The sequence below is a fragment of the Elephas maximus genome, chromosome 14 (assembly GCF_024166365.1).
Source record: "Elephas maximus indicus isolate mEleMax1 chromosome 14, mEleMax1 primary haplotype, whole genome shotgun sequence".
NCBI classification, from domain to species: Eukaryota; Metazoa; Chordata; class Mammalia; order Proboscidea; family Elephantidae; genus Elephas; species Elephas maximus.
In genome coordinates, this window is record NC_064832.1 from 88,834,075 (window position 1) to 88,860,306 (window position 26,232).

The 26,232-nt window shown below is 40.3% G+C and overlaps 1 protein-coding gene and 1 long non-coding RNA gene across 2 annotated transcripts in view; one reads left to right on the plus strand and one right to left on the minus strand.

Moving 5' to 3' along the window:
• Positions 1-14,063, plus strand: part of GPC6 (glypican 6) — a 1,286,079-nt gene extending 1,272,016 nt beyond the window's left edge. Inside the window, exons 8-9 of the mRNA XM_049852914.1 lie at positions 3,712-3,887; positions 9,702-14,063. Coding sequence (XP_049708871.1) covers positions 3,712-3,887; positions 9,702-9,904 — 379 coding nt within the window. The 3' untranslated portion in view covers positions 9,905-14,063. The remainder of the gene's footprint in view (positions 1-3,711; positions 3,888-9,701) is intronic.
• LOC126058004 (uncharacterized) lies at positions 278-4,194 on the minus strand. The gene is made up of 3 exons (XR_007513040.1): positions 4,153-4,194; positions 699-786; positions 278-306 (listed from the first exon to the last, which is right to left on the minus strand). It is a non-coding gene; the product is annotated as an uncharacterized LOC126058004 (long non-coding RNA).
• Positions 14,064-26,232: the final 12,169 nt, after the last annotated feature.

The following is a 26,232-nucleotide window of genomic DNA, read 5'->3' on the forward strand; positions in this document are numbered from 1 at the left end:
GCAGTCTCTCATTGTTCCTGGATGTTCAGACTCCCAGGGGTAGCTAGCGTTCCCACGTATGCTATCGCCATCGCAGTCAGCTTCTGATAAATGAGTCTCGGCTAGCCGTGCAGTGCACACAGCATATGAAAGAAACAGCGCGCCTCCAACTCAGCAGAAGTCATTTTCCAAAATGCAGAGGAGCAACACCAGAACTGACAGTCACCTTTCAGCCCCTTTCAGTCCCAGTAGCAGCAAAGTGCAATAACATGCGCTTGCTATTACGTATTCCAGTGGGCTTTGGCAATTAGGTCAAGCTCACAGCGCCTAGCACATATAATTGCATGTCAGTAACAGTCAATCCAATGTCATATTTTACAAGTTACATCCAGAAGACAATCTCAGAGCCTAACAAGAATCTATTTACATATCAAATATGTTTAAAGGCAGGACAAAAGTTATGCTTCCCTGCAAAAATATAGTTCCATGACTTTTTTTAAATTTCTATCCGGACATTTTCTAGGGCAGTAAGTACTGTGACGTTTCATGGAAAGGAATTTGGGATGCTATGTGTGTTTTATTATTCATCATTTAGCGAACAGTCATGAAGTCAATTTTGTTCAAGATATGGGTGAAGACGTGGAGCTTATTCTGGGGACTTTTGATTTAAATGAGTAAACCAATTCATACACACATACATCACGCATAAGACACAATACCTGGGACAGGGCTTAACTATAAAAATTTCTCTGTATGTTTCTGTTTCTTCATTTGGAAGCTGGTGGATAGAACTTCTGGTTCCAGGAACTTGGAAAATGGTTTTCAGGAAAGGAAAGAATTTTAAGCAAAAGTATATTATATTAGATTGTGTGAACAGAAATGATGAAATAAAAGGAAGAATTTTTTTTAAGCTTTCGAGCAGTGGTGATAAAGTAGGCAAATAATAATCGTGATTAGGGAGGGCTGCCCCAAGACCCACTCTTCGCCACCTCCCGGGCCCCGCCTTGGCCTGTGCCCCGAAGGAGAGTCTCTACAGACTGTTACCTGGGCTCCTTTACCCTCTGGCTTCCAGCTGGGTTCAGCCAATATGAGGCAGCAGCTGGAGGTCCGAAGGAGGAGGAGAGAGGCCAGGATTTCATTCCCCCAGCTCCTTCCCTGACCGACCTTGGCTTGGCAGTTGCTGTATCCTTTACCTCCTCCCTGTGGTTTTAGCCCTAGTGGGTTCTGGTAGCAGCTTCCTCCCCTTGCTCCCACCTGCTGTTCCACCTCTTGCTGGTTTCCTTTAACCTCGTCTGAAACCCGCTGCCTTGGAGTCTAGTCCGACTCATGGCCACCCTGTAGGACAGAGTAGAACTGCCCCATAGGGTTTCCAAGGCTGTAATCTTTACGGAAGCAGGCTGCCACATCTTTATCCTGTGGAGCGGCTGGTGGGTTCAAACCGCAGACCTTTCGGTTAGCAGCCAAGCCATCAGCCACTGTGTCACCAGGGTTCCTTATAAGATGTATACAGGGAGTAGATTCTGTAAGGAAAGGGGAATCCCTTGAAGGGAGTTTTGCTGCATAAGAAAGTAGAGGCTGAGTGGAGGTGTTCTTTGGTGGCTAAGCTCTAAAGTACAAACTGTAATTTAGGATCAGCCAGGCAGTATGGTACAGCATTTGAGCATGTGGGTCCTGGAGCTACACTTCCTGGGCTTAATTTATGGTTTTGCCATCTATTAGGTCTGTGATTCTGGGTAGTTACTTTTTCTGACTAAGCCTCAGTTTTCTATTTTGTAAAATGGGGGTGAAATAATACCTACCTCATAGATTTGCTAGCAAACTGAATTAAAAAAAAAAAAGTGCTTGTAAATTCTACAACGTAGAGGAACCTTAAAACATGGTGCTGAGCGAAACAAGTCAGTCACATATGGACTGTAGGACTCCACTTACATGATATGTCTAGGATGGGCAGGTGTATAGAGACCAACATTTACTAGTGGTTACCAGGGGTAGGTGGGAGGGAGAGGAAAAAGCACCTCATTGCTTAAGGGATACTGAGCTTCTGTTAAAGGTGATGGGAAATTTTAGAAACAAATCGTGGCCATGGCTGAACAACGTGATAAATGTAGTTAATGTCACTGAATTGTACAGGTGAGGAAAGTTGAAATGGTGAGTGATTTGTTATATATTTACCACAATTCAAAAAACGTCAAGTGTTTAGCACAGTGCCTGGCATTTAGTAAGTGTTCAATGGACTTTAGCTGCTATCATCAAAAGTTTTTAAACAGAAGAGTGATGAGACGAAAGCACTATTTTATAGCAGTGAATTAGACAACGTGTTGCAGGGCTCACTAGAAAGGAAAGCAGAAGGCAGGGAAGTCAGTTCGAGGCTGCTGTGTCATCTGCCCTCTGAGAAGGGACACAGAAGAAGCCGGTGTGAAAATCTTTATGAGAAGAAGAGTAAGAAGACTGGAAAACTGACAGGTCATGACCATGAGAAGGAGTCCGAGAGGGCTCCAAGCACTTTTCTAAAATCGTTAGCCTCCACTGGTATAAATAAAGCCAGGCGGCTTAGGCAGTTGACATTGAAGGCCTGACAATTTTAACATTTCAGTACAAGTAAAAGAAATACTAAGCTCAGAACCATGATATTTTACCCTTCTGTCTCACCAAATTTTGAATTAGCCTCAAGATTCTAGTAGAATATAGACACTACAAGCTTTCCAGTAATTGCCAGTTACTCCCCAAATTTACAAAGATGAGTTTTCACATTTCCAAGTATCTTCTGATGAAAGCATGAGATAGAGCCTCTTCAACTGAAGAAGAGTACTGTCATGGATTGAATTATGTCCCTCCAAAAATATGAGTATCCATTTGGCTGGGCCCTGATTCCTGGTATTGTGTGGTTTTCCTGTATGTTGTAAATCTAGCCTCTATGATGTTAATGAGGGAGGATGGGTGGCAGTTGTGTTAGTGACTGTAGGACTCAATCTACAAGATTGGATTGTGGTTTGAGGCAATCTCTTCAGATATAAAAGAAAGAAGTGAGCAGAGAGACGGGTATCTCATACCACCAAGAAAGCAGTGCCAGGAGCAGAGTCCCTGCACAGAGCAGCCCCTAATCAGGGGAAACATTGATGAGGAGGCCGACTGAAAGAGATTGAGCCTTCCCTGGGAGCTGAGACCCTGAATTTGGACTTTTAGCCTACTTTACTGTGAGGAAATAAACTTCTCTTTGTTAAAGCCATCCACTTGTGGTATTTCTGTTATAGCAGCACTAGATGACTAAGACAAGCCTCATCATACAAGAGGATCACATGCAATTTATAAGCCCAGTTATTAACATCAAAATTAACAGGAGAACTGAGGAAGCTATCCAAATGTTTCTGAACATACTTGTTTCTTCAGTCCTTCATTCGAAGCATCTAACAGTTGAGGGTTAAACATTTGGGAGGGAGGGAAAGGAGAGTAGTTGATTTAAGCAACGGTTTCTGTAAGTCCCCCCTTAGCATTTATATGTAGGCGAGCCTACCTAAGAATTCAGCGCCACTTTAAAACTTACTCTGAAGCTATTTTAGCTGCATTTCCCTTGGTGAAAATTTACTCCACGTTTTACTGTTTGGCAGTTTTCCAGGAACTGAACCCAGTTTTTGCCAGGTGTTTTGGCTCACAGTTGGAGACAGCACGGCAGAATCTGGTGTTGATATCCCCATGGCACCACCCTGACCTGGTCTTTCCCTCTTTGCCCTGCAGATACTTGCCTGAGATCATGAATGATGGGCTGACCAACCAGATCAACAACCCTGAGGTGGACGTGGACATCACGCGGCCTGACACTTTCATCAGGCAGCAGATCATGGCTCTCCGAGTGATGACCAACAAACTAAAGAATGCCTACAACGGCAATGACGTCAACTTCCAGGACACGAGTAAGAACATCTTAACCGGCATCAGTAACTTACAGAGTAAAAAACATCCTGTTGCCGTCAAGTCAGTTCCGACTCACAGAGACCATATAGGACGGAGTAGAATTGTCCCGTAGGGTTTCTAAGGAGTGGCTAGTGGATTTGAACAGCTGACCTTTGGTTAGCAGCCAAGCTCTCAACCACTGCACCACTAGGGCTCCAGAGTAGAAAATGATTTTAGATTATACCGTGATTTTTCTTCATGTGAAGTGTGCGCCTTTAGTCTTACCTTATTCTTTCTCCAATCTGCAAAATTGGTTGCAGTCCTTTAGGCAGAAAGCTGTAATCCACAAATTTAGGATACGAACGTATCGGTCTCCTCGGGCTGTTGTAACGAAATATCATAACAGCGTGGCTAATAAGAGCAGAAATGTATTTATTGTCTCAGTTCTGGAGGCTAGAAGTCTGAAACCAGGGTATCAACCATGTCGGGTTTTTTTTGAGGGCCCTGAAGGAAAATCTGTTCCATGTGTCTGTCCTGATTTCTGGCGATGACCAGCCATCACTGGCATTCCTTTGCTTGTAGGTCGCTCATCTCTGCCTCCATTGTCTCATGACCCTCTGCCTTCTTTCTCTGACTCTGTGTCTTTTCTCTTTTATAAGGGCAACACTCATATTGGATTAGGACCCACCCTGCTCCAATATGACCTCATGTTAACTTAACTGATAACATCTTCAAAGACCCTGTTTCCAAACAAGGTCACAATCACAGATATCGAGGGTTAGGACTTCAACATATCTTTTGCCCGCTATTGTTGAGTCAATTCTGACTCATAGAGACAACCGGCCCCACAGGGTTCCCAAGACTGTAAACCTTCACAGAAGCAGACTGCCATACCTTTCCCCGGGGAGCTGCTGGTAAGTTCGAACCGCCGACCTTTCACTTAGCAGATGAGCACTTAACCACTGTGCCACCAGGGCTCCTCACACATCTTTTGGGGGGACACAATTCAATCTATAACACTACTAAAATAATAACTGGTCTTAATGGCTTACATTCAGCCATATCAAAGCTAAAATTGAGTTTTCATTTACCAGTTCATGCATTTATGATAAAGCAACAAAGTAATGTTTTCCCCTTCCTCTTTCCCCATCCAATCCCTGGTGATACAGTGGTTAAGCACTCGTCTGCTAACAGGCGGGTGGTTCAAACCCACCAGCCGCTCCACAGGAGAAGGATGTGGCAGTCTGCTCACAGCCTTAGAAACTCTGTGGGGCAGTTCTACTCTGTTCTGTAGGGTCACTATGAGTCCGAATCAACTCAAAATGGATTTGAGTTTCTTTTTTTGGTCTTTCCTCATCAGCATTTGTGTGTCTGCCCCAAGGTCCTGCTCTCCACCCCTGCTTCCCCTCCCTGCAAAAAGAACATTCCAAAGGTTACTCAGACAAGCCTGGATTGAAATCCCTGTTTTAGCACGAATTCACTGGGGTCATAGAGAAATTACTTCTTGAGTCTCAGGTTCCTCACCTATAGAATGGGAACTTCCCTGCTTAAAGGGCTCTTGGGATCCTCATTTCAGACAATATGTAAAGGACCGAAAACAGTGCCTGGTGTGTGATGGGATCAATAACTTTATTGCCTCTCTATCCAATTTTACACATACATATCAATAGACATTTGTATCTGCTGTATTGAGAGAAAGAGTAAAATGTCGATGCGCTATTATAGATGACTGTTTTATTATTAAAGATCATGAAAGCAACAAAAGTGATTTGAAAGACTATTAAGCAAACATTGACATGACTCTTTCTGGATTTGGACTAAGTGATTTCAAGGTGTATAACTATAAAGGAAAGATTTTTGTTTGTTTGTTTAAGTTTCTACCCTTACAAAGAGAGCTCCCAGGAAAAGATTTCTGGAACACGAGATGTGGAGTTGCCAGTGAATCTGGGTCATTGAAGCAAAAGATGATGCTTGTGAGCTTGAATTAATGAGATTAAAAGAAGCAAGTTACAAATGGAAGTCATTAAGTCATCTAACTCTTAGCCATCATCCCAGTGAGTTGTTACCTCCAGAAAAATTTAGTGCTTCCTTCCATTTTAAATTACTCAAAAATTAAAAAGAAAAAAGGAATTCTTTACAGGATGATTGCCAAGCTGATAGACTTCATTGGTGTGAAACTCTGCAGAATCATCCCATTATTTCTGTTCCTCAGTGCTAAACTTCTTTGCTCTTCAAAGGAGAACATTACTCAGAGTTTTAACCTTTGCTGCTTCTCCCTCACTCTTCACTTACCCTCAATTCTCTCATTTTATCCATTCTATATACTACATCTAGGAGCCCTGGTGGCACAACAGTTAAGTGCTCCACTGTTAACCAGAGGTTGGCAGTTTGAACCCGCCAGTGGCTCCATGGGAGAAAGACCTGATGTTCTGCTTCCACAAATATTATAGCCAAGAAAACTCTATGGAGCAATTCCTGTCTGTCATATACGGTCGCTATGAGTGGTAATTGACTTGACAGCACCCAACAACAACAATACACTACATCTATTTAAATGCTTTATTATCCATTGTCGTGTGCCCCATAGGGTTTCCTAGTCTGCAATCATTATGGGAACAGATTGCCAGGTCTTTTCTCCTGTGGAACAGATGGTGGGTTTGAACCACTGACCTTTCTGTTAACAGCCAAACACTTAAACATTGCACCACCAGGGCTCCTTCTTTATTATTTAGACAGTGACTCTTGGAGTGAGCAACTCAAGATACCTAGGAATTAGTTGATGTTGGCCTTGCTCCTCTCTCCTCTGACTTGTAGGTGGTATATACATGTCAATCTGCAAAGCTTAGAGAAGTAAGGACATTACTTACTCCATTTCCCCTCAAATAAAAATCAACAATTAAGAGCATCCCTTAGCTTTTACCAGCAGATTTGTCCTTCCATTTTAGAGTAGTGTCTATCATACAAACCATTATCACATTTTGTAGCCGTCATCACCCTTATTGCTGTTGAGATTTTTTCTTTATCTCCTACGCTCCCACTTGGATTCCTGCATTTGTGATCCTTTTCACGAAGCAACGAGGCCATTATTTCCTCAGCTGGAATCTCCTGTCATTATTTGCTGTCCACATTTTTAATATTCTAAATCACTTTAATAATATGACTGTAAAGGTTATATCACTTCTTGTTCAGAAAACCAGTGCTCAGAACAATTCCCTTAGCAATGCTGATAACTCTGAATTTAATTAATGGGATTTGCCCCTCTGTAAAGACCACTAAAGATAAATCAGAGAAAATGTTAAGAACCAGGTATGGTGTATTTAAGTGATTGTAGCTGGTATTTAGATGTCCCACTTAAGGAAGAAAAATAAAAACACACATTGTGCAAGAGTTCTGCCCTTCTCATTCAGGAGTACATTACAGGAGTCCCTCCATTCCCTGGCAGTCTGCTTCCAAAAGGTCACACTCATGAAAACCCTATGGAGCACAGCTCTACTGTGAGGCACAAGGGGTCACCATGAGTTCGAATTGACTGACTCGTGAGCAACTGGTTTGGTTTGATTTGACTGGATGGGTGTGGCTATGCTCCAATAAATCTTCATATATTGACACTGAAACTTGAATTTCATATATAGTTTTCAAATGTCACAAAAATATTATTCTTCATTTCATTTTTTTCAAACATTTTAAAATATAAAAACCATTCTTAGGCAGCAGGCTAGATTGGCCCATGGGGCTCTAGCTTGTCAACCCCCAGCTTAAAAAAAGAAGCTGGTTGGAACAGAGTCCATCCTTGCTCTTAGGAGGAGAGCAAAGGTGGGAACAAAGTAGCATCTTTGATGATTAAAAAGTAGCCAGAAGTTACCTTTACTGAATTTGGATCAAAGAGTCTATAGAAGAATCCTGATCAAAAGGGGTAGACTGTGGAACAGAATTTCAAATTGTCAGTGAAATCCAGATTTTCTGGAGCCATTGAGACTGGATGAAGTCTGAAACTATCGGTCTGAGATAATCTTTAAACCGTAAACCAAAACCGTTCCCTGAATTCTTCTTTGAACCAAAAAGATAGCTTAATTTGTTAACAAAGTATGTCTGCTTTGAGCACGTGCTCTTTTAAAGAATTATCCGTGTGAGATCAAAATGACAATGGCATCTTGAAAGATTGGAAGGGAAACTTAAGGGGCAGTGAGTTTAAGATAATGGTGGTGGAATAATTTGGAAAAGGATAACAAGAATGTTAGCACAACTTGAAGAATGTAATCAATGTCACTGAATTATACATGTGAGAATTGTTGAAATGGTGCATCTTTGGCTGTGTATACTTTCATCAAAATAAAATCCTTTTTAAAATGCAGCCAAAAATAGTAATAATATATAACTTCCACAATTATTTGCTGCTGTTCCTCTGATTTCTTAATTTTAGAGTAAAAGGTAAGCGAAGTTTTCAGTACTTATTTTCCATTATGTTTTCCTGTAAATTATCTTTTCAAAATCTTTTAAGAAAACTTGGTATCTGCTGAGAACATGGCTCTGAGGTATGGATTTCTTAAAGTACTTTAAACATTGGCCAGAATAAGAAATAGCACTCTAATGCCAACATGGTCGGTATGGCTTCCCAAAGAGTCTGGGATTCATATGTTCTTTAGTTGTGTAATTTGGGCTATCACTTAGTACAGCAATTCAAAAACCTATTTCTCTAAGAGTGCACAAGCCCATCACACACCTGTCCATTAGAAACAAATACATTGGGATAGGACCTTTGACTGGGGAGATTCTTCCCACCACCACTACCATGCCCCTTATTTGTTGTGTTCTTTCCCCTCACGCTCTTCATTAACTTGTGTTCTAGCTTTCATTTCTTTCTTTTTGAATGTCTATATATTTTTTTTAAGTGTGGTAAATATTTATGTAACTGAACATTTGGTATTTCAACATTCTTCACATGTACAATTCAAGGACATTAGTTATGGCCATCATGTTATTCAACCATCACTGATAACCGTTTCCAATTTTTTCCATCTTGCCTAACAACAGCTCAGTGTCCCCTAAGCAATGACTCCCACTTTCCCCTTCCCTCCCACTCCTGGTAACCACTAATAAAATTTGGTCTCTATAACCTGTTTTTGTCAAGTCAATTCCAACTCATAGCAACCCTACAGGACAGAGTAGAACTGCCCCATATGGTTTCCAAGGCTGTAATTTTTATGGAAACAGTCTGCCACACCTTTCTCCCACTGAGCATCTGGTAGGTTCAAACTGGCAACCTTTTGACTGGCAGCCAAGCACTTAACCACTGCTCCACCAGTGATCTTATAGTAACCATAAACCAAACCAAACACATTGCCATCAAGTTGATTCTGACTCATAGTGACCATAAAACCAAACCAAAGCTGTTGCTGATGAGTCAATTCTGACTCATAGCAACCCTACAAGACAGAGTAGAACTGCCCTATAGGGTTTCCAAGGAGCAGCTGGTGGATTTGAACTGCCGGCAATTTTGTTAGCCAAGCTCTTAACCACTGTGCCACCAGGGCTCTTTGGTCTGTGTATACTTGCTGATTCCAGATATTTCATGTAAGTCAAGTCATAAAATATTTGTCCTTTTGTGTCTTACTTCATTCAGCATACTGTTATCAAGGCTTATCCATGTATCAGAACTTCATTTCTCTTACTGGCTGAGTAATATTCCATTGAATGTATGTAACACGTTTTGTTTATCCATTCATCTGTTGATGGACATTTAGACTCCTTCCATCTTTTGGCTATTGTGAATAGTACTGCAATGAATACTGGTGTACACATCTCTAACCTTTTTATTTTCAATCCTTCCACCACAGGCGATGAATCCAGCGGTTCAGGGAGTGGCAGTGGGTGCATGGATGATGTGTGTCCAACTGAGTTTGAGTTTGTCACCACAGAGGCCCCCGCAGTTGACCCCGACCGGAGAGAAGTGGACTCTTCTGCCACCCAGCTCGGCTACCCCCTGTTCTCATGGTCTCTCCTCTGCATCTCCCTGGCCCTGCAGAGACTGTGCAGATAATCCTGGTTTTTTGGTCAGATGAAACTGCATTTTAGCTATTTGAACAGCCAACTTACTTCTTTTCTTACACTCTTGGACAATGGACCATGCCACAAAAACTTACCATTTTCTATGAGAAGAGAGCAGTGCTGCAATCTGTCTCCCTTTTTGTTTTCCCAAAGAGTACCAGGTGCCAGACCGAACTGCTTCCTCTTTCCTTCAGCTATCTGTGGGGACCTTGTTTATTCTAGAGAGAATTCTTACTCAAATCTTTCGTACCAGGAGATTTTCTTACCTTCATTTGCTTTTATGCTGCAGAAGTAAAGGAATCTCACGTTGTGAGTTTTTTTTTTTTTCTCATTAAGAAAAAATAACAATTCTTATTAAATCGGGCCAAACCCCAAGACAACTGCATTTGCAACAAACAAGAGAGAAAAATAAAAGAACTTTAAAGCTATGAATTTGACATCAACAGCCCACTCCCAGTGTGTCTCTGTGACAACCCAGGTTTGCAAAATGCTTATGGGGAGAAAGTTTGGATTTTTTTTTTTTTTAAAACGTAATGAAAATACAATGTTGTCTTGGAGGTATTATCTTGTACTCTAACCACACAATACCAAATTGATTTGGAGGTACTGATACTAAAATTTACACTTTCATCTTTAACATGAAAGCAAAAAAAAAAAAAATCACTACAACTCAGCACCTCTCTCTCACCCAGCCCAATTCCGATTTCAGTAATGGCACCATTTTTAATTCCCTTATGTCTGACCATTGTATCCAATTGGCACAGAATTTTTCCCTTCATCTTCAGTTAGTACTGAACACTTCTATCAATTCATCCTCCTCCAGGGTCTGGACTGAAAATAACCTTCAATGATACAATGTCTTCGCTTTTCCGCAAGTTTGACATTAATTAGATGTCTCTGCCCCTGTGCTCATTTCCCTTCCAAAATAGCAGTTCTTCAGATGAACTGAGCCGCAATCAGATCCGTATGTGAGTTTTCATTTTTAACTCTTTGCTTTGTGTCAGTTGGTTTCTGCATCACAAGGGCATTCTCTTACAAAATAACTCACAACAAAAAAAGTCAAAACAAGAAAATATATATATACAGTATTGACATGGAGATTTCTTTCACTTTTTTAGTCTTAGTATGATCATCTATTTTTATATCTATATATATATAAATCACAGATTTTAACTTCTTAATTCCAAGCTCAGGGTTGACACACCTTTGTAACAAAACTGTTTTGTCAACCAGCTCTTCTTGTTTTGTGCTGCCCAGAGGAGGGATTCCTCAGTGATCTGTGAGCACCAAGAATCAAGAAAGAGAACTTTTTACATATCTAACTGTCCATTTATTAAAAGTTTGCCAGGGCACACCCGTTTCACATGAGCGTACTTTGTCCTGAGTGCTCCAGACTGTACCGAGCCCAAGGGAAGAGCCATGGGTGTGCAGGACTTTACTGGTGACGGAAACCATATGCATAAAGAATGTGTCATTCACTCAAAACCACTGCTTTCATGTACAAGGCCATCAGCCTAGGATTCCTGCTTGGCACTTGGATAAATGACCTGACTCAGAGGCCAATTTAAAAAACAGCCTAGCCAATCCATGCCAATGCCAGGTTCTATGCTCCCCCTGACAGAGAGAAGCAAAATAAACCAAACTGGGGCTTTCTGAATACGGTTGGCTATCCATGTGTTTCTTGGTTTTTACGATGCATCTGGAGTTGGGAAAAGTAACGTTTCAAAATGCCATACTATGCCAGTCACGTTTTAATTAACCCATTGACAGTAATGACATGTAAATGGTATTTTCGATCTCCGTTTTCATCAAAATTGTAATTAGTTATTGATTTAGTCATCACATTTAAGTAGAACACACACGGCACAATAGTATTAAGTATATTTGAGCACTTTTACAAAACAAAGTATTTACAAGCATCTATTGCTAGTTTATGCCTAATGGAATATGAAATGTAGGATTTTGAGAGACTTGGTGGCATCCTTTCATTTAAATCTTTATGAAAGTAATACTTTTTCTAATTTAGCATTACATACTTAAAGAAAATCAGACATTTCGCTGCCAAATTCGGCTTCCTGTCACCAATTACACATGCAACATCTTTATGCAGGACCATTCATTTCTGTTGCCCATTTCATTGTATGTTTAAAACCTATTATTGTCTTTCTCCAGTAATTAAGGTGCAATACAAATTAAATCAACCTCGATTTTCCAGAATATTTGAGTAATAACTTCTTTTCATGGCTTTAAACTCCAAGTCTTTTTATTATTATTATTTTATTTCTCCATTGTCTTCTATGAAAGAGATCAGGAAGCCTTCCTACCCCACCCCCCGCACCCTGTACTTTCACCCCCAAAGGGTTTGTGCATGTGTCTGAATACACATTATATTAATGAATGTGGATCCATGTTCTGTACACACTAAACACCTAGATAATATACAAGCGCCTGCTTCGTTCTTTTCAACACTTCCATTATCAGTCTTACTGACATTGGTGAGATGACAGAGATCCATAGCAGCCGGGCAGAGAGCTGAAATGACTTTCAGTTAATGATGCCACAGTATTAGTTACCATGCACAGATGAGGTCAAAGCATTATTCGAGTTGTACTTCCTAGTTTTTATTGTCATTCTAATACGTCATACGAGTTTTCAGGCTAATTTAACATGAGGATTTCTTTTATCTGTCCCTAAGGGAATTAATCTAGTTAGCCCCATTTCAGTAAGTGTTTTGGACCCCTCCCCATCCTAAATTAATTTCTCTCCTTTCAAGGGAAAAGCCTAGAGCTAGGGGATGCAATGGCATCCATTATTTTCCACAGCCTGCCCTCATTCATTCTGATGTCCCCTAGATTCCGTGATCACATCATAACCTCCGTTATGACTCGAGAGAGATGGGCTCACTGAAATCAGACACTAGAATTCGGTGGGTAATGCTCATAACTGCAAACACTTAGCTTATTGAAGTGCCTCTATTTACATGTTCTTTAGTTATAATATGTATTTTTCTAACAGAAATACACGTCTGTAATTGGTGTATATTATACTTTGTATCTGTCATAACAAAAACTAAACAGAGGCTAAAGTCTTTAGCAGAGAAGAATGAATTGCAAATTCACAAATTGGAGCTCTGTTGATGATTCGGTGTTGAAGGGCAGCCAAGACAACCTTCCATCATTCCAACGAAGGTAAAGTCAGTGCTTTGATGATAGCCATGGTAGAGCCTTAGCGTTAGCAAACTAACTCCCTTACTGTGACTCACCCAGGTGGGGTAAGTGACTTGTGTCACCGGCTTGAAATGTGAGGGATAGAAAAAATGGTCTTTTGCCCCACTGAAAATCCCTATTATTCATTGGCAAGCAGTAGTAACTATAAAAGTAACGTTCTTTAAATCAAACGTATTAAAAATATTATTGGAAGCAGAACCCTGATATTTAATTTTAAAAAATATTTTCATTAAAATTGTTTAATTTCTATTTCCTGCTGCAGACATTAGCCTACTTTAATTCTTTAGCCATGACATACATGTTTTGGCTATAGATTGAACATCAACTAAAGTCCCCAAGGAGAAATAAAAATTAGCAAATTCCTGAGTTGTGATTCTTTTTATTATTTCCCTTTGCAAGGCTAATTATCAGGTGTCCTGTCTGGAGGTAGAAGTGTTAGCACATGCAAGTTTTGACTTTTATAAAATTTGCAGAAACTCAAACCTATTTTCATTTACTTATCAATAACAGACCTGACTTTTAACTTAAAAAAGAAAAAAAAGGCAGTTTAGTTTTGCCAACAGAAAAGTAAAGGAGACCATAACTAATCTATTTGCAATGAGTTCTGCCTTGTTGGAGACATTAGCCAGTGTTTAGTTCTAGGCCATGTTATACAAATAGAGTATTGATTTGTATGCGTCTGGAGCCTTGCTATGTCATGGTTTGCTACAACACTGGTACTCAGCTTAGCATGGGGCCATTTTGAACCTCATTCAAAGCTGAGTAGTCACTGGAATTTTTGACACTGCCTTGTAATGAGGTACTTCCACGAAGAGACACCTACGGACAACACAGTGTCGAGGTTTCTGTGTGCATATACATAATACATATGCAGAATAAATGTGTGCACCAACCAATCCTACGTGACTGTCAAATGAATATTATTTGGGTTAAGATTTTTCATTTCTGATTTGAATAGAAAATTGCTATTAATCTTGTATTAAAATAGTTTTTAAAAATCTGCCAGTCCCTCCTGCATTTTCTTAATTCTTTTCATAGTCTAAATTGCAGACCTTTCGATTTTTTTGTTTGTTTTTTTGAGACCTTTTCAGAAGCTGCAGTATTAAAATCATCAGACTGTAGATACCATAGATGAGACCAGCGGTCCTCACCCAAGTACACTCAGCATTTAAAATCATGAACTTCTAGAACTTCAGAACATTTAAAGCCCGCCCCCCCCCCCCAATGTATTTGGAAAATACTATGTCTCTCTGCTGTATTATTTTGCTTTCTAAGATAAAATTTAGCGGCCTGGGAATTAATGTCAATATTTTATAAATGTGGTAAGAAAAATAAGATAAGTAGGAAAGAACTAACAAGTTCCGCCTTCAGCAATTGCATTGATTTTTATATTTCTGAAAGCTTTCCCTGTTCTCAGGCATGCTAAATATTATGTATCATCTTAAAGGTTTGTTTAACAGATACATATTGAGCTCCTAACCAGTTGTCGTCAAGTTGACTCTGATTCATGGCGATCCCATGTGTGTCAGAGTAGAACAGTCCTGTATAGGGTTTTCAATGGCTAATTTTTCAAAAGTAGATGGCCAGGTCTTCCTTGCTCTAGGTGCTGTATCAATGGTTGTCAAAAACCACCAGTTGGAAATTACTTATTTTTCAGTAGAGTTAACCATGGTTGTTACAAATACATCATTTATTTCAAGAATGGTCTTTTAAATAAGACAGCCAATATGAATAAAGATATCAAAAACACAGCTTCTAATTGTAAGCAGTACTACAATTTAGTTCACATTGTCACTCTTTTGATTTTTACTGAGAAAAGTGATTTCTAACAAAACAAGTAAGAAACTTTAGGATATTTCCATCTACAAAACCAGAATATAACAAATTTTACTTCAAAATAAACTGAAACAAATTCTGTGGGAAAGAAAAAGTCCAAATGGTTTTGGAGAAAAAAAAAAAATCTAGAGACACTTCTGTCAAGTAATAATATTTATCTATTTTAATTTGCTCTTGGGATAAATAAGCTGGGATACAGTTAAAAGATAAGCACAAATATGAAAGACTAGAGTGATTTAAAAACATCAACTTATGAAATAATGGAGATCAGGCATGGAGTGTTGTTTAGCATCCTGAGAGCTAAGAAGTTGTAGCTACAATTTTAAAGGTCTATTCAAATGTTGTTGTTGCTAGGTGCCATGGAGTCAGTTCCTACTCATAACGGCCCTATGTACGACAGAACAAAACACTGCCTGGACCTAAGCCATTCTCACAATTGTTGCTATTTTGAGCCCATTGTTGTTGCCACTGTGACAATCCATCTCATTGAAGGTCTTCTTTTCCGCTGACCCTGTACTCTGCCAAGCATGATGTCCTTCTCCAGGGACTGATCCCTCCTGACAACATGTCCAAAGTATGTAAGACGCAGTCTCGCCATCCTTGCCTCTAAGGAGCATTCTGGCTGCACTTCCTCCAAGACAGATTTGTTCGTTCTTTTGGCAGTCCATGGTATATTCAATATTCTTCACCAACACCACAATTCAAAGGAGTCAGTTCTTCTTCGGTCTTCCTTATTCATCATCCAGCTTTCACATGTATACAAGGCAATCGAAAATACTATGGCTTTGGTCAGGCGCACCTTAGTCTTCAAGGTGACAAGCTTTTTGACACTTTAAAGAGGTCTCTTGCAGCAGATTTGCCCAAAGCAACGTGTCTTTTGATTTCTTGACTGCTGCTTCCATGGGTATTGATTGCGGATCCAAGTAAAATGAAAGTCTTGACAACTTCAATCTTTTCTCTCTTTATGATGGTGTTGCTTATTGATCCAGTTGTGAGTATTTCTATTTTCTTTGTGTTGAGGTGTAATCCATACTGAAGACTATGGTCTTCGATCTTCATCATTAAGTGCTTCAAGTCCTCTTCACTTTCAGCAAACAAGGTTGTGTCACCTGCACATTGCAGGTTGTTAATGGGTCTTCCACCAATCCTGATGCCATGTTCTTCTTCGTATAGTCCAGGCTCTCTGATTATTTGCTCAGCATACAGATTGAATAGGTATGGTAAAAGGATACAACCCTCACACACACCTTTCCTGACTTCAAATCACGCAATACTCCCTTGTTCTGTTCGAACAACTGCATCTTGATCCATGAAAAGGTTCCTCATGAGCACAGTTAAATGTTCTGAAATTCCCATTCTTTACAATGTTATCCGTAATTTGTTATGATCCATGTAGTCAAATGCCTTTGCATAGTCAATAAAACACAGGTCAATATTTTTCTTGTAATCTTTGCTTTCAGCTAAGATCCATCTGACATCAGCAATGATATCCCTGTTTCCACGTCCTCTTCTGAATCCAGTTTGAATTTTTGGCAGTTCCCTGTTGATATACTGCTGCAGCCACTCTTGAATGATCCTCAGTAAAATTTTGCTTACAGGTGATATTAATGATATTGTTCAATAATTTCCACATTCAGTTGGATCACCCTTCTTGGGAATAGGCATAAAAATGGATCTTTTTCAGTTGGTTGGCCCAGTAGCTGTCTTCCAAATTTCCTGGCACAGACGAGTGGCCACTTCTAGCACTGCATCCATTTATTGAAACACCTCATTTGGTATTCCATCAATTCCTGGAGACTTGTTTTTTGCCAGTTTCTTCAGTGCAGCTTGGACTTCTTCCTTCAGGACCATCCATTCCTAATCATATGTTACCTCCTGAAATGGTTGAATGTTGACTAATTCTTTTTGGTATAATGACTCTGTGTATTCTTTCCATCTTCTTTTGATGTTTCCTGTGTTATTTAATATTTTCCTTGTAGAATCCTTCAATATTGCAACTCGAAGCTTGAATTTTTTTCTTCAACTCTTTCAGCTTGAGAAATGCCGTGCATAATCTTCCCTTTTGGTTTTCTATACCCAGGCCTTTGCACATGTCATTATAATACTTTGTCTTCTCAAGCCGCCCTTTGAAAGCTTCACCTCTTTTGCTTCATCATTTCTTCCTTTCCTTTTAGCTACTCCACATTCAAGAGCAAGTTGCAGAGTCTCTTCTAACATCCATTTTGGTCTTTTCTTTCTTTCCTGTCTATTCAAATAGATTTTCACAATACACTGAGTGTAGATAGATTTCCATTCCATAGACACATTTGTTCACTGATACAAAATGTGACCGAACACACTTTGTTGGCTTATAAATGGAACACATGGCCAAGCCAGGAGGAATTAGGTGTCTTTGTAGTCTGCTTATGGTGCTTATGCTGTTGTACACCTTGAAACAGAAAGCAGAGTAAGAAATTTTACCCTGAGCACTGAAGGTTGGAGAGAAGCAGAAAGAAGGTTAACAAACTGGATCCACAGAGTGCAGAAGAATATTTACCTTGAATACGGTCACCTTCCCTTCAATAAGTGCAAGCAAATATCTGGATTTTTAAAGTCAAGAAACAATTAACTTAGACAATAATAGTCATCCTATCGAAGGCTATGTAATCAGCAATTACCACATGCCAGACACAGTTCTATGTGCCAAGAGCAGGACAAGTTTTCTGCTCTCAGACAACTTACATTCTCATAGGGGAGAGACAGACCACACGAGTAAATAAATGATCAAGATGCTTTCAGAAAGTGGGAGGTGCCATGAAGAAAATAAAACAGGAAATTGGATAGTGACTAGGGAGAAGACTACTTTCAACTTATGGTCCAGGAGAACCTCGTTAGGTGATATTTGAGCTATGACATAATGACAGAAAGGAGACAGCCATACAAGGACTTGGGGACAAAGATTTCCATGCAGAAAAAAGGCAAATGGAAACATCTCCATCCAGGAATGATCTTCACGTACTCCAGTGTGGCTGGAGCATAGAGAATGAGTTGTTCAGTGGTGGAAGATAGTTGGGTATCGGGAGATGGTTGAAGAGCTACGCGGGGGCAGCCATGTTAGCTTAATGGCCAAAGGTAAGGTCTCACCACCTGGTGAAGCCAGAATCCTAAAAGGACAGAGCCCTACACAGCAGCCCTGCTAGTTGTACTTGTTAGCATTTTAAAACACATATAAGCAAGGAACTATGCTAAATCTTTATGTATTTCATCTTTATACCATCCCAACAATGTAGAATAATAATGCCCATTTTATATTGGGTACAATGTGGCACCGTGAGATTAATTAGTTTGCACAGTCACACAAACTAGCAGGTGATGGAGCCATGAAGAGAACCAAGATCTGCAAGAACTAAGCAAGAAAGTGGTGGTATATATGGATAATTTTGATTTTTTATTGGGTTATCCAAGGGTTCTGAGAATTGGCAACAAGCGTGAAAACAGGAATCCATAGACTTTTACTTGCATGAAGGGTGTATAGTAAAATGTTCCCCTGAGATGTAGTGCCATTTTGTTCCTTTCTATTTTAAAATTTTTCAAAGTTAAAACCATAAGTAAATAAACTATTGTTTATGGGTTCTTCTGTACCTCTGATCTTACAGATGCTGAGAAGGAAAGGTCGATGCCTAGGGCAGGAACACAAGTGCCAGATCTGGTTTTCTTCTCTTTGTAAACTTGGTTTGAACATCATACTCGGAGAAAGAAAATTATCGACAGTGCTTGTTGACTGTTAGTTTCCCAGGGCTGCCCTAAGAAAACATCACAAAGTGGGTGGACTTAAAGAGCAGAAACTTATTGTCTCACAGTTCCAGAGGCTAGAATTCTGAACTCAGGGCACCGGCAGGGCTACGCTCTCCTTCAGCTCTAGCTGAAGATCCTTTCTTATCTCTTTCAGCTTCTGGTGCCCCGGGCATTTCTCGACATTCCTTGTCTGCTATACAAGCAGTTCCCAGATTATGAAGAGTTCCTTTCCTAACTGTCTTTAAGTCAGATTTGTATGTAAATTGGTACAGTTAGATATGAACCAGTTAGTTATGGAACTGTTAGGTACAGTTCGTATCTAACGTCAGTTAGTCAAATGGTTGTCCTAGTATATAGTATATAGTATGCCTTTCTGTGCACACACACAAAAAAAAAAAAAACTTCAAAGAAACACTTCCAGATACACTAAAACATCTTTAACATATCTTAGGCCAGGTCCTCTAGAGAAGCAAAAGCAGTAAAGCATATAAATACACATACAGAGAGAGATTTGTATTAAGGAAATGGTTCATTTGGTTGTAGAAGTGGAAAGTCCCAAGGCTATGGGTCAGGCTGGAGGCTGCAGGGACTGTTGAACTGAAGATCGACAGATCAGACAGTAGGCCTCTTGCTCAGAGGCTGCAAAGGCTGACAAACCCCAAGATAGCAAGTAAGCAGCTAGCTCAAGTCCCAAGAACCAGAGATCAGATGAACATGAGCCAGCTGCAGGATCCAGAGCAAGCAAGAGCCAACAAGCTTTGCCATAAAGCCCATCTATATTATATGCCTCCCACACCTCCAAGGAAACTCCCTTTCACCTGATTGGTTGCTCGTAACAGATCTTTAAACAGGTGATTACATTATTACATAGCTACCAAATTACATCATAACTGCCAAACCACTGAAAACCATGGCCAAGCCAAGTTGACAGACATTAACCATCACAACATAATAATACAGTAATAAAAATAATAACGTTTTGAAGCATGTTGCAAAGTAGAGTCTGTTTGTTATTATGAATCATTGCACGTACCTCAAATTTTTAATGTAATAGGCTTTACGGCATTAGTTTGTAACTATATCTTGTATGTAAGTTGGATGTTGGTAACCCAGGGACAACCTGATGCGTCTGTCTGCCTCTGTTGTCACATGGCATCTGTCTTCTTCCTATGTGTCACTATTTCCATGTGTCTGTCATCCCTCTTTATAAGACACCACTCAGAAGGAATTAAACTTAGGACCCACCTTACTCTGGTATGATCTCATTTAACTTAACTAATAACAAAGACAAACCTTATCTCTAAGAAAAGGCAGATACACAGGTACAGGGCTTAGAACTTCAACATATCATTTTGGGGGACACAATTTAATCCATAACACTCCGCGGTCTGAATCCCCCCAAAATTTATGTCCCTCTCACATGCAAAATGCATCACCTCATCCAGCATCCACTTTAAGCCCAAAATCTCATCTTCTGAATCATCTAAATCAGGTGTGGGTAAAACCCTGGGTATGGTCCATCCTGGGACAAAATCTCTCTCCATCTAAAGACCTGCAAAACCTAAGATACAAATTGTCTTACATGGGACAGGCATAAAGTATACGTTCCCATTACAACAAGGAGAAATTGGAGAAAAAGAAGAGGTCATGGGCACCAAGCAAGTCTGAAAGCCAGCAGAGCAAATTTCATTAGATCTCAAGTTTTGAAAATAATTCCCTCTTCTCTAGGGCGTTGGCCCTGATCTCTAGATTTGGGACAGAAGCCCCACTTTCAGGCCAACCAGGATGTCAGGCCCACACCCTCACTTTTCACCTGCCTTCCCATTTTCTCGATCCATTGGATTGGTATACCCACTTCACTGGCTGTGGGTGGCCACATCCTCACAGGATTAATAAGCCCATTCCCTGAAACTGAGGTGGTGACCTCACCCTTTGAAACTAGTCAGTGGCCCCACCCTCTGAAACTGAGGAAGTGGCAGCTCAATGCCCCCTCCTCCTCCCTCATGTCTGCAGTCCTGCTGGTCTCTGAACTGCTCCTGAATTGTCCTTTCCTTTTCTTGAAGGACAGTAGATGATCACAGCCCAGTAGCTCCATCGGCCTGCCCTTTTCCTGCCTTAGAATTCCAGGAGACAGGTAGCTTTCCTTCATTTCCTCCAGTCTCTGTCCTTTTCAGCCTAAGACAGCATTTCTGATCAGATGGTTGATTGGACCCATAGGTCATACACCTAATCCATAATTGATTTATCTGTTCTTGTAGTCAAGTTGACTCAAAACGCAAATCAAAACAATCCAATTAATCAACTCAAATGGACAATCAGCCAGCTTGGCTGCTTTGTTGACAAAACTGACTGTTACAATATCTTATGACAGTCTGACTCATTCAAAGTCCTGGTGATGGTTTTCTCAGTTAAAATAAAGCCTAGAGTATTGTGACCTCCTTCTGCCTTTCTTCTTCATAGAGTTGTTTTGTGCTGTTAAGTTAGTTTTGATTACTAGCAACCCTGTATGACAGAGTAGAACTGCCTAATATGGCTTCCTAGGCTGTAACCTTTACTGGAGCAGATCACCAAGTCTTATCTCCTGCAGAGCCACTGGTGGATTCGAACCACAATCCTTTCGTTTAGCAGCCAAGCACCTAGACATTGTGCCTCCAGGGCTCCTTTTCACAGAGTTGTTCTTGTTGTTGTTAGGTGCGGTCTAGTTGGTTCTGACTCATAGTGACCCTATGTACAACAGAACGAAACACTTCCTGGTCCTGTGCCATCCACACAATCGTTGTTATGTTTAAGTCCATTTTGCAGCCGATGTGTCAATCCACTCTTGAGGGTCTTCCTCTTTTTTGTTGACCCTCTATTTTACCAAGCATGATTTCCTTCTCCAGAGACTGGTCCCTCCTAATAATATGTCCAAAGTACATGAATTATAGAGTTAAAACTCCTCATTCCTGACTAAAAGGCCTGGGTGTTACCCTTTTTAAATGAGAGAATCCAGGTGTTGATTGCAGATTTTGTCCTTTTTGAGAAGATTCTCCTTAGACATTTCAGAAAGGTGAATAACAAGTTAGGGAAAACTTGTTCTACGAAAAACCTATTTACTTCTCTTTCTTGATATAAAATAGCTTATATTTACATAAAGCTTTTCAATTTACAGGAAGCTTTCAAATTTGTTTTTTTAATTTTCATCACAGCTCCGTGAATTAGACAGGAGTTATCCCATTGCTGTCAAGTTGATTCCAACTCATGGCCACCTTATAGGACAGGGTAGAACTGCCCCATAGGGTTTCCAAGGGTGTAATCTTCATGGAATCCCTGGTGGCATAGTGGTTAAGAGCTAACCAAAAGGTCAGCAGTTCGAGTCTACCAGGTGCTCCTTGGAAACTCTATGAGGCAGTTCTATCCTGTCCTATAGGGCCACTTTGAGTTAGAATGGACTTGATGACGATGGGTTTTGGTTTTAATCTTTATGGAAGCAGACCTGCCACGTCTTTCTCCTGTGGAGACAATGGTGGGTTCAAACCACCGACTTTTTGTTTAGCAGCCCAACACTTCAAGCACTGTGCTACCAGGGCTTTTTAGACCGGAGTTACTGTCCCTATTTTACAGAGCAGAGGAGCTACTTGGTACAGCCAAGGTCTTCTCAATGTGGTCTTCTTTGTTGTCTCCCTTTCTTCTTCTCTTTCTCTCACCCCAAGCCCACCTCATTCCTAAGGACTTATTTAACGTAAATGACTGTGGCTTCTACCAACCTCTTACTAATTTATGGAAACAGCCCAGCAGCTCAGCCACAGGAATCCAGTAAAGAATCATCTCAAGCCTAGCTGGGTAAAAAGATATTCCAACAGCCTTCTGATTTATCTCTAGTTCTGAATCAAGTATTGCTAATTCGCATGTATGGAGATTTTGTGTGTGGAAAGTTAGATGCCCCCAGATTACATTAAGCCAAAGAAGTTATATCCAAACCACTTTGCTAATAGCTTGCTAGTGATGCAAGAATTTGTTTGTTTGTTTGTTTGTTTGAGCCACTGCATTTTAATTAGCATGTTAGGCTATTTTTGACAAAGCCAAAGATAAGCCTAGGTTCTGTGCACATATTTGTTTTTGAGCATTAAGGTCTTTTCAGAGAGTGCAAGCTGTGAAATATGTGGAAGCAAAATGCTTTCCTTAAGAAGGAATAAAAAAGACTTCCCTACCTGCCAAATCTTTCTTCCTCTGGAGCATTCCTACGACCTACTTTCTCTGTGCCTCATGAGCAGGGCGAGAGTGAAGGTGGGATGGGATGGGGCAGGTAAAATAAAAAGAGAATCGAAAGCCAGTGCCATTGAAACCTCTTGGGAAGTTTTCTATATCTATCTTCCCGTTTCTGACCTGCTAGTGTGAAAATCTCCTCTCAAAGGGAAAGACATCCTACAGATAATATAATATAATGGCACTTAACGAAAAACCAGAGTTCTGGTGGCACAGTGGTTAAGAGCTTGGCTGCTAACCAAATGGTCAGCAGTTCAAATCCACCACCTGCTCCTCTGAAACTCTATGGGGCAGTTCTACTCTGTCCTATAGGGTCACTATGACTCAGAATCCACTAAATAGCACTGAGTTTGGGTTGGTTTTTTAAAATGAAAAACTTAAAAAGAAATCCCAGAGGAGCTGTGGTACACTGAATAACTAAATATTTTTCTCTTCCACTCACCAGGCATAAACAAGAAGTTCATACATACATCCCACATTGGCCAGGACAGTCCTGGCCATGTCTCTTGTTCCAGTGTAATCATCAACAACACTCCTTCATTCTTCACAGTGTCTCTGGTTTGAATGATAAGTTATATCATCACTCAAGATATGAATAATGGCTATTATTCAAATCAATTTACACTCAAATCTAGGACACACTATAATTTTTCTAAATATCCACCCAGCTGAAGAAGAACTGAGTAGTGTCATACACGAACTACCTTCCTATTTAAATCTCCCCCGCCTACTCGATGGAATCAAAATCAAGACTCTGAAATCAACTCTGACCTTGTCAAGTACACTCTATATTCCCAAATAACAAATGCTCAGCTCTGAACTTCGAATTTCATCTCAAAATGGACAATACTTGGAACTCGATCCCAAATGATTGGCTCCTTTCCTTTCCCAACAATTTTGCTGGAAATGCCCGTGAACACAACCTCTGACAATTGGTGCTGCCTCAGGTGTTGTATTTTGATTTAATTTGCTCCTGCTGCAGAGTTGTTTTCTTCATTTCCCCAGAAGCTACAAGCATTTTCTTTTTTTCTTTTTGAGTAACATGTGCAATGAGTTTCTTGATTCCTGTCGCTGGGTTGGTCCTCTACATCAGAGACCTCAACCTTTCTCTCATACTAGCATGCAGGACACGTGATGTTCCTGGTGCCCCAAATGTAGCTCCACCCCCTTTTTCTCCCACTCAAATGAGTGTACCAAAAAGCAATGTAGGAAAACAAAGTCATTCACAGATTTTATTCATTCAATTATCATTTCTAATGCATTACTCACAACACTTTCCCATGGATTCCTATATGAGATGTATAAAACCTTTGTGCTGCTCCATTTCACAGCTGGGACGACCTGTTCAAAGAGAACAAGGTGTAATATAAAAGGTGCCACCTGTGATATCCCATATATAAAAGGATAGCTTCTAGATTGGAAAGCCACTGGCAGAAAGGAGCTTTCTGTTTGATTACGTGACTCAGCCCTTCAAAGGTTCAGGTACCCTTTTGCACGAGTACCTCATCCTAAAGATATTTTTTAAAGATCAGTTGGACATAAATGTGTAGACTTGTGCTCTCTACAGAATGGAGATAAAGCGTTTCTACTACACTGAAAAATATTTTACAAAGCTTATAAGATCTAGAGAAAAATCTAAATTCAATTTATATATTTATTGCTCAATGACCTCTCTATGACATATATTTGGGGAGATATATGGTTATAAAGACATACTCCCTCTTTTCAAGGAGAAATAATAATGTCCACTAAAAAAAAAAATAATAAAGCAACACCAATAATAACAATGCTTAGGTATGTTATAAGTCTTTCCCATAGATTTGTTCATTATAGCCTCAAAAATAACACAATGAGGTAGGTACCATTATTGTCATGATCACAGAGATGAGGAAACAACTCACCCAAGGTTCCACATAACTGGAAATTGGCAGAGATGGAAAAAAAAAATGCTAAAATCACCAGTGCTGCCAACACAGTCGGGTCATTTTAGGAGGTACATTGCTCTGAACGAACAGACGCAAAGTATTCCTGGTTACTCGATAGTATAGAGGGAGAAAGGCTTACCTTCTTGAAATAATGATCTAGTGTGGGATACACTGCAGGAAAAACCCGTGGAAAATAGTTAGTGATGTTCTCATTTCCGTCTATGCTTTTCCTGCACCAAGGTTTGAAAAATGGTGCTTTCTGCACTTACCCTGGGGTATGGGGAGAATGCCCAGCTACAGAAGAATATGCATAAAGCTCTATGTATATGCACACACACATATATGTGTTAGAATTGTTGATCAAAAGTGGACCTGTTCAGCTGCCCGCCCCGCCCCCAACTCCCTATACTCCGAAGACACAAACAAGGCAAAATATCAACTAGCAAAGTTCTCATTCAGTCTTAAGGCCTTGATGACATCAAGACAAACCACAATGGCTTTGTGCTGCCGGTTTATGAGATCATCTAACCCCCTGACTGAATTATAGCTTTGTAATCATACTCTCCCTATTTTTATACAGCACTCCATTATCTAGAGTGCTGTCAGGAAATACCTACCCAGCTGCTGAATGACCCTCTTCACTGTCTTCTCTTCCTAGCCCTGCTCTGCGCTGTGCAGACAGGGAAGGAGCAGAGGCGAAAGGACAGTTCTGATGTCTCAATGACAACTGGAAGATGGTGCCTGACATTTCCTCCACATTCTCCGTGGGTGCCACTAATCATTCGCTCTCCACTCTACCTAAGCCTTTATTAACCCAGTATGGAATATGGCTACTTCCTAAGCCACGGTCATTAAAGTAAATACCATTTCCCCCCATAAGGTTCTGTTTAGCAGCTGCATGCCACATGCTTGTTTAGCTCATGACATTTCCTGACAAATATTTTAGACACAGTGTTCAGAAATCACCAAACAGCTAGACTGTGAAATGCAGTGTCCCCATCCATCAGGGGAGGGAGTCAGACTGCAGGGACGTTGTACTTTGTATTTGCTTTACATTCATTATGCGTTGTTTCTTGCTGAGCCTGCCTCTTCCACCAACACTGAAGAGAGAGCTGAGTAATGGCTCTCTATTAAGGCCAACTCATGTTGGTGATTATGCATCTTTGGAAAGTCCTTAATATATACTATGGAAAGGCTTTGCTTTCCAGCGATGGCAATCATGCCAGATGTGATACTGTGTTATTAGACAAAGGCAATCTTGAAAAGCTTTCAAGGTAACATTTAAAAAGTAATCCTCGATTAGGTTGCCTAGC